We start from the raw sequence: 11,870 nt of genomic DNA, 5'->3' as shown, positions 1-11,870 counted from the left end.
ACTACTCAGTTTATGCCTGGCCCCTTTTTTTTTTTTTTAATGGAGGTCATTCCATATCAGTATGTAAGGAACAAGAAACCTCTTTCTCTTTCTTGGCTACATGAGATTCTGTTGAATGGATATACCATAACTTATTTAATCTGTTACTGATGAATGTTAGGTTTCCTGTCTTTTGCTGTTACAGTGATAGCCTTGAGCCTAAAGTTATACATATCTGTGCAGGGTATAGCTATAAGCTAAATCCTAAAAGTGAAATTTGCACTAACTAGATAAAATCCCATTTGTGTATTTTGTGTTAGGGGACTTAGGCAGGTCTTTGATAATGCCATTTCTGAAAACATTTTAGAATCGGTGAACTGGAAGAGTAATTTAGAGATGCTTTTTTCAGACAGTGATGACATTGGTACTATGTGATTCTAAAACAAAGGGGTTCTGTTTCTCTTTGGAAACAAGGATCTCTCCTACATGGGTATAGGTTTTATCCCTGGCAGCTTATGCTGGTGTGTGATACAGATTAGCAGCATATTGTGGTTTGCCTTCACCCTAGAAGTGAGATCACTGGCAAGGGTCTTCTTTTTCTGATGCTGTTGTATTTTCTAAGGTGTGGATGCAGTATCTACCTCATACAGCTCCCCTGAGAAACGGTTGAGGTAATCCATGTGATGTGTTGCACAGTGCTTTGCAAATTGCCAATAAATAATAGATATTGGTCCGAACATGCTGCTTTTGGTCAGAATACTTTATTTTTCTGCAGTCGCTTTTGGAACCAGTTTATGAACCATACAAAATGTGTCACTCGGTGGTCACTGTCTTGGTTGCTGATGAAAATCTAGAGTATCTACCTTGATTATACCTCCTGGCTCACAAGATTTGATCTTGAATGACTGAATTGTTAGCAGAACGAACTACATACAGCCTTGAAGGATAAAGTTTTATTACCTTTGAGGATATATTTAAAAATGCTACAAGCTTAGAGGGATTCCTTATCACAGGGTAGCAGGATTGTTTGTGTGTCGTCTCCCAGAGTGGCCTTTTTAGGGATGAAGACAACTTAGATGTTCGATTAGGAATCTCTATATTATACTTCATAAACAAAGCTCATTTGGATGTAGGGCTTCCCTCAGGAGTGACTCTTGCCCTTGCTAATGGGCTCCTTTCTACCAGTAGGAGCCATCCAGCAAATCCTGTTCTTGCATTCACCTTCATGTGACCTATGACACAGTGAACACAGGCTGCTTTAATGGTCACTGTTCAGATACCCTCTTCTAATGTTAAGTTCTTGCAGCAGTGAAAGGGGGCTCAGTTCTCAGGCGAGATTATCCTCACTAAGATGTAGGAGGAGCTCAGCACCATCACAAATTTTAGGGTTAGTTGAAACTTTGTAATGTGGGTGAGGGTTGCAGCGATTGTGGTTGTGGCACTAGAATTACATCCCCCTGGTGTTTTGTTGGGACTTTTGTCTCACAAACCATCGGGGGGATGGCAAGAATCACCGCAGCACATACTCCTCTTCTTTTAAAATTGTTTGAAAACCCCTGTCAATGTAATTTAAGGAAACTTTTTTCCAAACCTGATCATAAAAGGAAGATTACCCACAGGTGCAAAAGACTTTAGGATTGATGCTAGCTAGGAACTTCATAAACACTATGAACTTGAAAAGTTTGTCCTTAACCTGTAATCCACCCAAAAAAAGAGAAAAACCCAAACAACCTTATTTAAAATCATCAGAAGGGGCTATATTTTAGGACTTGAAGTTACCAGGTGATGCCATTAGACATTTCTTCTGATTTGGTGTTTTTTTGCTTTCTGTTTAAGATTTTATTTATTTATTCATGAGAGACACATAGAGAGAGAGAGAGAGAGGCAGAGACACAGGCAGAGGGAGAAGCAGGCTCCATGCAGGGAGCCCGACATGGAACTTGATCCTGAGTCTCCAGGATCATGCCCCAGGCCGAAGGCGGCGCTAAACCACTGAGCCACCCGGGCTGCCCTGATTTGGTGTTTAATGCTATTAGGCAATGACCTTTTCTGATTTAGAGGAACAATTTCATTTTTTCTAACCCATTTACTCAATTTTCATTTGTATGAGTTTAGAGAAAGTGACAGTGTATTTTTTTTTGTAATTGTGCATATGGGTTCATAGAACATATGTACACATGCATATTTCATTTCCACTAAGCAGTTCACTCCCTAGATACTATGCTGGTGTTTGTTTTTCTGCTGAGGTCTCTTGCCTTTTTAATGCTTTTTCTGTTATTCCCCCGGAAGGAACACCATGGACTGTACTGGAACAAATGAGACTTTTCTTAAACTTCCCATCTTGGACTTTGCACATAGTATTTCCATTTCTTACTCATGAATGAGTTCTTTTTTCCCTAGTGACTCTTAAGGCTCTGTGGAAGGCAACAGGGTGGTGAAGGGAACATACTTTGAGATCTTGCCTGGTCTTAATCGGGGAGCTTGTGACACAGATTTTCATGTTTAGTTTTTACCTTTCCTAAATCTCCATGCAGCATATTTAGTAAAATACATTTTTTTGCAAGGCACTGGGAAACCACAGAACAGTGGAGTTTTATGGAAAGTGAGCAGGGTGGGGCATTGCAAAACCTGATTCGTGGGTGTGTTTGGATCATTGCCCCTGTGGCAAGGTCTTATGAAAGGTGCAGTGTGGCTGCATTATTTCTGTATGTACAGTTGTACAGGATCAGGACAAGAAAGAGTCACCAGGTAAGTAGCCAGGCAGTTATGCTCAGAATTCAGTTAGTGAGGGCAGCCGCAGAGTGGGTTACCTGCGTACTTGGGTGCTGATAGTTTGAACATGTTGCTATACTGAGGATGCCGCTTAGGTTTAGATGGGCTTTTTCAGACCTCTCTAAGCGTGAAGCCAACTAAGTTATTTGGTATTCAGCTGAAGAAACAGATTTATTCTGACATTGGAGGGAACACTAGCTATAGTTTATTTAACAAAAGATGGTTCATGAATCTTTGCCATGTAAATGCTAATATAAAAGATTATATACCATGTACTTCATGGGTGACTTAAAGGAATTTCAAAGGCAATTAAGCAACTTTGGTGCATAATTGACTTGAAAATAAGGTGCAACTATACTTAATGTCGTTTCTCAGTCATCTATAAAATGAGGTGGTATAAGATGATCCTTACTGCTTTCCATCCATATAGTGTTGTGCTATTAGAAGATAAAAATCAAATAATATTTGCCAGGAATCTGAGACTACTAAGAAGAGCCATTAGTTCTTGTCCACCCATGGAGTGGAGTATTTTAGATGACAAGGAATTGTTAGTCATATCTGACATTTCCTGTCCCCGGAATGAGCAGTCTTAGTTAGCTTAAACTCTGGCTTTGGGAAAGAATACAGCTGCTCTTTAGGGCAGCCAGTAGACCATACTGAAATAAATGCTCCTTCTAAATTGGCCGGTTGAATACACTAGCTCCTTGGGGCATCTGGCAAGCAACTGCTGAGGGGAGTTTTAGGCTTTCCCTTTAGCAGTGAATGAGGTTCTCAAATGCTGAACAATGGCCCATAATTCTAAGTTATATCACCTTTTCTTTTTTTTACTTATTTATACTCCCAGAGCCTTATTATTATTTTTTTTATAGACTTCTATGTCCCAGTTTCTTTCCTTTTTTTTTTTTTTTTTTTTAATTTATGATAGTCACAGAGAGAGGGGGGGGGGGGGGGCAGAGACACAGGTAGAAGGAGAAGCAGGCTCCATGCACCGGGAGCCCGAAATGGGATTTGATGCCGGGTCTCCAGGATCGCGCCCTGGGCCAAAGGCAGGCGCCAAACCGCTGCGCCACCCAGGGATCCCCCAGAGCCTTATTATGTGCATCTTTGTCTTCATGTGACTAGAGGCTTGGTGTCTAGTTCCATAATGGGTCAGACATTTGACAGCTCGGCAGCTGTGACAAGATGATCATGATCTGAACATTTTATAGTAAAATAACTATAGAGATGCTGACTCGATCCAATGAGCTATAGTGTATATAACACTAGTATTTTATTTGGGCTCAGTCGTTCTTTATTTTTATAAGTAGTCCAATAATGCGGCTTAACCCAACTGATAGGGCGGCAGCAGTACTATCTATGGTTAAATCTGGTCATTGTGCTGTGATCAGAGCATGCAGATGTTGGGTGGCACAAAAGAAATTTTATAATTCACAGGTACTTGATAAACTAAGGGAATGACTTTATTGATAAGTTGTGGGAAGACTGCCCATGCTATCAATAGTAACTTAAAATCAATTACAAGAATGTAGTAACTGTGGGGTATTCCTTTTCCAATAAGACCTATTTAGCAAGGAACTGGTGGTGGAAATCAGAAATATGTATTGCTTACAAGCCAGGGTTGTTGGGAGCTACATCCAGTCATATAGCGAGGACACCTGCTGTGGAGAAAATGCAGGGTTTTCAGGAGGCCTTAATTTCCAGAGTGATTTTTCTCACGGGCAACATTTAGTTAGTTTATTGTATAAGTTGCTGGAAACTTTAAGGAACAGAAGACATCTTCTCTCCCCTCAAGGGGTTACTGACTTGTAGAAAGCGACTGATGTGTTTGGAACCTTCTGTACTTGTCTTCTCAGGCATGAACTCCTCATTACATCCGGAAGAAAGCTAGTCGGACACCATGAATAGTACTGTGGTCCGAATCCTAGCTTTGGCCTCATGAGTAAGACAGGTACGACAGTTCTTTTCTCCCTCCGGACAGAACCAATGCAGTGGTATCGATGATGAGTGGTAGGTGATGAGAGAGACAGGTGTCCCCCCCCCCCCCCCCCCCCCCGCCCCAGCTACGCAAAGGTAGAGCATTCCTATGAAACCTTCCGTAAGCTGAAATGGCATTGAGCAAAGAGCATTCCCAGACCCAAAGAGGAACCTCTCTCTGGCTTCTCTAATACCTTGGGGCACATCTCGCTAACCCTGCACAAAATCAACAAAGCACCGCTCCCAGGCAGAGTTGATGGCTCTGGTAGGTTGCCTCTGGGATGCTGGGTGTGGCTTCCCAGGAGGGGGCGTGGTGGCACCACGCTGGCACTCAGGCTGTGCACTGCTCTTCTACCAGCTCGCTGCAAAATCAGCGCTGAATGCTATGCAGACTTTTCTCAGAAACCTGGAGATCCTCCTGAGATTTCTTTCCGTTGGCAAAAACAGGTACTAACGTGGGTGGTGCTAAGGACGGAGGGCAGGGAAGAGGGCACTAACATCCAAGCATGTGTTCAGGTTGTCGGAGGCTTGCTGCACTTGAGGCGACGGACAGCAGGATCTTCCAGGATCTTCTGGTGTCAGTTGGTCGCTCGTCCTGGCGGCTCTCGGCCTGTTGGTCAGCCTCTGTTAGGTGCTTGGCAGCTCCTTCGCTCGGGCCGTTTGCCCACTTGTGTTAGGCCTGGTCAGTGATATTACTGACCCTCACCCAGGCTGGAAAAGTGTCCAAGTGGAAGAGGCTAACTCCCCATGTGTTGATGGCCACCATCACGATTACTAGGCCAATGACATTGACCCCTAGGCCAGCTTTCACCTGTAGGACACAAACCAGTGCACCCTAGTCACTAACAGTTAACAGCACAGATCCCTCCTCTGTGCCTCCCCACCCAAGCCCTGGTCCTGGTCTGCTCCAGCCACTGTATGGGATCTGTAGTGGGGCCTCCAGGGGTGACTCAGGACTGCGGCAGGAGGAGAGAGGCTATGAGAACCATCTCCACTTGTGTTCTCACTCCCGAGTGGAAGCCTGGAAGGTGGGTGCTTGAAGCACAGGTCTTAGAATGTCCAGGGTTAGACTACGCAAGGATTCTGTAGCTACATGATAGGGGACTGCTTTAAGGCAGGCGCTTCTTGGAGCCTTTAATGTCCTGACCCATGTGGGGACCGATAGGAGAGGCCATATTCCACAAAGACTTTGCCACTGTTCAGTATTTGTTCCTTCCCAAAGGAACAGCTTATGGAAGAAGGTGGTGTACCTTGGGTTCCCCTGGAGAACCAGGTCAGCTGCCTCTGCTCAGCCCTTCTTGGGGGCGGGTGACGGGTGACAGATGTGCTAGCTTTGCTGCCTTCTGCCGAGGGAATGTCCCGTCAACAGCTCTAAGCCCTCCCACGTCTGCCATGGAATTGACACAGGCTGAGAGGGGTGTGAGGGTTGATGGATGGCAGGGCCAGGGCCAGATGGAAAAATGTACAGTAAGGATAGCTGGCACCCCACCAGGGAGGGACCAAGCACACCGTGTGTGGCCGCCACTAGCTGCCATTGAGTTGGGAAAGCTGTGAGGGAAGATGAATGCTAGGAAATCGTTCCCAAGCAAGTGACTAGATGTGGTGTTCTCTGCTTTCTGGCCAGAGCCCTGGGCTTATTAGTCGTTCTTGCTCCCTGGGCTTTGGGTGCGGAGAACTGCCCATGTCGCCTAGCAGAGGAGGCAGGTTCTAAAGGGGCTGAAAGGAACCGCACGGAGCATCTGGTCGGACCCTCCATCTTTAGCAGATGAGGAAATGCAGGTCTCAGGTCAGTGCCTGGGCTGAGAATAGACCCGCGATTGGCTCACTTCTTGTCACCCGGTATCTCTGAAAGGCACTGTCTCTGATCACTTTTTTGGGTCCAGAAAAGACTGTGGGGGTGGGGGATGAGTGGTGGGGGCACCCAGAAGAGGAACTAGGGGGGACAGGAGAGTTGGAACCGAGCCCAACTCTCTTGAGCAGACAGGGTTGTGCAGTAAGAGATGAGGGCGAGGGGGATGGCTGTGACCTCCCTTCCCTGAAGTATTACAGGTGACTTAGATGAGCAGTTCGAATGGTAGAAAGGGCCTGAATATCTGCTACCAGCCCGAAGCTCTCCCTTTCCTCCATTTGGCATTTACAGGGCTGCTGAGAATGCGTCTGGACGTCCGTGAACAAGAACGTGTGAGACCCTCAGCAAGGGGGACTGGTCCCTATTTCAGACCACCCAGCCCCAGTAATTATGAGTTGTTTTTATCTTTTCCCCAGCCCCCCAGGAGCCTGGATACCCAGGAGCACAGCAGGGGGTATAGGCTGAGGGGTCGAGGGTAAATATGCCCAACACTACAGTCTGACCATCTGCCTCCATCTTGTGGGAGTCCAGCTGAGAACCGAGCAATGAGCTGTGGGTGCTTCGCTTGGCCATTGCTGCTTCAAGGGCTGCCTGTGTTGGGGAGAGCTCAATGGGAGGGGCCTGTCCCATCATACCTTCCACCCTAGGTTCCTACAGTTTCTCCTGCTTCACGTCTCTAAGTAAACAGCACCTTTTGCAATGAACATCCCCACTGGTCCAGTGAAGAAACTGAGGGAAACCCTCGTGCCTCTCACCCTGGGCTGCATCTCGTGACTATTCCAGCTTTCTCTGTGTACCCCCTTTCTCCCAGATAAGGCTGGGAGAGCACGTTATTGGGCCTCATGGACCAACCAACAGCCTTTTTATTATTTTTTTTAATAATTATTTTTTATTGGTGTTCAATTTGCCAACATACAGAATAACACCCAGTGCTCATCCCGTCAAGTGCCCACCTCAGTGCCTGCCACCCAGTCACCCCCACCCCCCCCCCCCACCTCCCCTTCCACCACCCCTAGTTTGTTTCCCAGAGTTAGGAGTCTTCCATGTTCTGTCTCCCTTTCTGATATTTCTCACTTTTTTTTCTCCTTTCCCCCCAACAGCCTTTTTGCCAGCACCATTCTTTCTACCACACTAGACTGAGTGCTGACAGACTATAGAGCCTGCTATAAAATAATAAACTTCAGGAGGAGGCTGGGGACCACTGGTCCCTGTCCTCATGGCAGGAAGAGGGCATCCACGACTTACCATATCTTTGATCTGGCAATGCCCATAGCTGAAGACGATGGCGTTGGGGGGATTGCCCACAGGCAGCATCACTGCAAAGGAGATGCACATGGTGACTGGGATCAGAGTGTAGAGTGGATTAATGTGCAGCGTTTCAGACTAGGAGAAGAGAGAATTCACAGAAACATGAGCATTGACATTAGGCTTGCATTTCTTGGGCTTAACATCGCAAACATGCTCAAAATGGCAGCTCGGCGTTGGCTAATTTCTGCTGGATGCCATGTGCTACAAGTAGTTAAATCACTACCCTTAAGGGCACACGGTGCTGGGCAACCCAGGTGGGCTCCTACTGCTCACTCACTCCCTGTGGAAACATGGGTTTGGGATTCCTTCCTAGAAGGGATGTGTCATTTCCTGGTGCTGGTCTAATTTTATTCTTTAGTCAGGAGATTCATTCTTCAAACTCAAGTCTCTTGGATAAGTTACTTTGGTTGAGGTGAGGGGTCCCTCTAGGTAAGATGCTTGCATTGTATGGGATTTGAACCCATGGTCTTGCCCTCAGTGTTGCAGAGTCTTAACCAAGTGTATCCCGGTGCTCACACAGACGATGGAGGGAGCAGTTGGAAGGAGACATCTGAGCAAAGAGCAAAGACAGTGGCTGGGGGTAGTTTGGGGTTAAAAAGAGCAGAAGTATATCATTTTGTTGGGGATGAGGAGGAGGTGGCTTCATTTTATAGGTTCCACCTTGCTAATGGGACAGACGCAGCATTGTGTGTAGCGCAGTACCTTGGGGGCTGCTTAGCCAGGCTGAGATCCGGTGGTGGCTCCCCTCCCCTCATTCATGAATAAAAGATTGTTCTGAGACCATGGGATGAGGGTGGCATTGATTGCCTCAATTCTCAGGACCTCCCCTACCCCTACCCCCACCCCCGACAGTGAAACTCGGGGGAGGTGGTGATGACAGAGTTGTGGTCTTGGGCTTGACAGCTGAGTGTACTTCTGGGAGCATTTTGTCCCCATTTTCCATAGTTCTTCCTCTGGCCCTACTATTAGGTCTTAGGAGAGATAGAAATGATGATTGTGAGGAATTGGAATCCTAGGGTTATTTATTCACTTATCATATTTGAAACACTTCATTTCCAAACTATGGCTGGAGCACCAATCAGTGGAGGCTGTGGCAATAACCAGACGAGAGAGTACAGCCGTGGACCTGCTCCTCGGGCCCAAGGCAGCCCGTCCTGACACGTGGGAGCCCTTCCCTACTCACCAGGCTGCATAGGATGGGCAGGAAGATGGTGATGGTGGCTGGGTTGCTCACAAACTCTGTGACAATGGACACCAGGATGCATGCCAACAGGGTGACAGCCCACGGTGGGAGGCCACTCAGAGACAACATCTGGTGTCCAATCCATGTGGAGAGGCCAGAGCTCTGCAGGAAGATGGGTGATAGAGTAAGAAGAAAGGAGAAAAAGCACATTCCCCATGGAAGTTTTGGACTCCAGAAGGTCAGGGATGTTGGGGGGCTGGAAGGAACCACTAGGAGTCATCTAATTTGCCTTCCTATTTTCAAGCAGACTGGACCCAGAGGCATTGCTGATTTGATGATGGGATCATTTTTACAGCCCGGAAAATTCTTTATGGTTCTATCACATTCAATTTTGGGATTTCCTAGGCATTCATCACAGGGTATAGAGAGCAACCCATCCTAATTGCTGTGATTCTTCTTACGATTTTGCTGATGGTTTGGCAGGGGCTGAAGATCTTCGGGGCAATGGGCCCCTCAACTTCAATCTCCTTACTCTCTCCAGCCTGTGACATTTTCACTCTGTCATCCAGCCAATGGTGCTTTTTACACAGACCACCCCCGCCAGTGTAATCCTTAATTCTGTTTTTGAAGTGTGGCTCTCTCAGGTGCCTGGGTGGCTCAGTCAGTTAAGCATCTGCCTTCAGCTCAGGTCATGATCCCAGGCTCCTGGGATCGAGTCCTTCAGGGCTCTGGGATCAAGTCACCCATGGAGTTCCCTGCTCAGCGGCGAGTCTGCTTCTCCCTCTCCCTCTGCTGCTCCCCCTTGCTCATGTGCGCGCATGCTCGAGTTCTCTCTCTCTCTCTCTCTCTCTCTATCGCATGCACTTTCTCAAATAAAATCTTAAGAAATCTAGCTCTCTTATCACCTGTGGAAGGGGGAAGATTATCAATATCTTTGGATAGTCCCCTTCCTTGCGGTTTGTGCAGAGTCGGGGGGCAGGCCTAAACCCTGGAAGCTTTACATAGAGGGATTACCTGTCTATCTGAGCTTAGTGGGAAGATGCCACCCCCCTAGGCCACAAATCTTGTCATGCAGCCCCGGCCTGTTTCAGGTTCAATCTCATCATGGCTGACATCAGGATCTACAATCCACCAGTGCTTTTTCACGACACAAGATACGAAGGCATGTTGCCACTCTCAAACCCTTTTCCATTAGCAAAATTTATATAGATCTACTCCAATAAATGAGTATCTCCCACTTGGAATAACATATTTGGTTAGAAGTTGTTCATTTGCCAGTGGTGAAGATTCCCTCCCTCCCTTAAAAAATAAAGGACGCTGTTGAGGTTTATACTAAAACCCTAGGTTACCATATGCATTCTCCTGCCCTCGCTCCCTCCTCCTCTCTCTTCTATGGTTGGTGTGCTCTAACTTTTTGTACCTACCCTAGAGACTGCAAATGCACTGAAGAAAGGAGAGTAGAGCCCAAAGCAAGGTGAGATTTTATGATTCCTCAAGCTATGACTCCTACTCATATTAAAGACAGCCTCACCGCATTGTCAGCAGGCTGCTTTATCTCCCCTTTCCAAATTCCTCAAAGGCTATTTGATCTCTACAGCACCCTGACCACCTCAAGGCAAGCTCGTAGATAGCTGGTGGTAAAAGGCCTTCAGAATTCTCTCTGCTGTGGCCATTTTACCTGGGAGCACATTTTTCTTTTTGCTCTACTGCCTATGGGCTGCAAATCCAACATGGGACTACAGCAATTCATGACTGGTACCTCTTCTAGCATATTAAGCCTTACCCACTGGATAAACAGGAGGAAGAACATTTAGCTGAGTGGGAATAGTACTTCTTATAAAGAAACAGAGCTCCATTTATCACATTATACAGATAGTACTCAGAGCTAAAGTAAAAATAGCAATTTTTTTCCAGAAGCTTTTTTATACTGTAATTTGAAAGAAATCCACAAATTAGATTGCCAATTTAGAGAAAAGCACAACAAAGGACGTCTTATTTATTTACTCTTTTAAACCTTGGTACAAAAAAATTTTACATTGGATTTAACCTCGTGTCAAGACTGAAATTATCTCAAACTTGATAGGAATCACCTATGTCATACTTGACATATTAAAATTAGTAGACTCAGTAGATTTTACAGAAATATCAACTATGCTATCTGTAGCACAGACACATTTGTAGTTAAAATCTTTCCGGGCTAGATGCAGTGGCCCAAACTATCAATAAAGAAAAGTATGATATTCTGAACTTGGAAATACCAATAGCACATATACAGGATTGCTTGAAAGATGGGACACGTAGTAGTGGCTAGCAATGAAAAGAATGAGGATTTTAGTTTCAATAAAGATGTTGATATGAATGTCAAGGAAGCCTTATAAAAGCTTTCATAAAAATACAGATTGGTGCTTGGATCGGAGGTGAGAGATGGGGCTCCAGTAATACGACTTTTATTCTGTAGGAGACTGGCCACCTCTGGACCATGTTGGAATAAGGCCAAGGGCAGAGTGTAGTGAGTCCTAAGGAGCAACCAGCACAGTAAGGGGTCACTACTTCTTGAAGAATGGTGGAGGAACTAGGGAGTTTTAGTTTGGGGGGGGTGATCTAAGGGGATCTAATAACTTTATTACTTTAATCATTATTACCTAGGTTAGGGTTCGAGAGAACAGAGCCAAACAGTGGAAGACATACGGAAGACCAGAGCTAAAAGTAAAGACCACCTCTCTGTTCCCTGCTCAGGGAGTGCCCTGCCACTGGTGGTGTTCGAGCCCAGGGGTGTCCTGCAGGGAATTCTCTCACTGGGTAGGA

The 11,870-nt window shown here is 46.0% G+C and overlaps 1 protein-coding gene across 5 annotated transcripts in view; it reads right to left on the bottom strand.

Annotated features, from left to right (window-relative positions):
- Positions 1-4,186: 4,186 nt before the first annotated feature.
- The window catches only part of SLC13A4 (solute carrier family 13 member 4), a 40,675-nt gene continuing 32,991 nt past the window's right edge, over positions 4,187-11,870 (bottom strand). For 2 of the 5 annotated variants that reach the window (XM_038559449.1, XM_038559452.1), the window contains 4 exons: positions 9,066-9,227; positions 7,820-7,957; positions 7,078-7,165; positions 5,322-5,536 (listed from right to left, as the gene is read on the bottom strand). In XM_038559449.1, coding sequence (XP_038415377.1) covers positions 5,463-5,536; positions 7,078-7,165; positions 7,820-7,957; positions 9,066-9,227 — 462 coding nt within the window. In that variant the 3' untranslated portion in view covers positions 5,322-5,462. Of the gene's footprint in view, positions 5,537-7,077; positions 7,166-7,819; positions 7,958-9,065; positions 9,228-11,870 lie in introns of those variants that run through there. The other 3 variants (XM_038559450.1, XR_005371268.1, XM_038559451.1) reach the window with 3 other exon arrangements.

This window comes from Canis lupus, chromosome 16 (genome assembly GCF_011100685.1).
Source record: "Canis lupus familiaris isolate Mischka breed German Shepherd chromosome 16, alternate assembly UU_Cfam_GSD_1.0, whole genome shotgun sequence".
NCBI lineage: Eukaryota > Metazoa > Chordata > Mammalia > Carnivora > Canidae > Canis > Canis lupus.
This window is presented reverse-complemented; position numbering and strand designations above follow the sequence as displayed.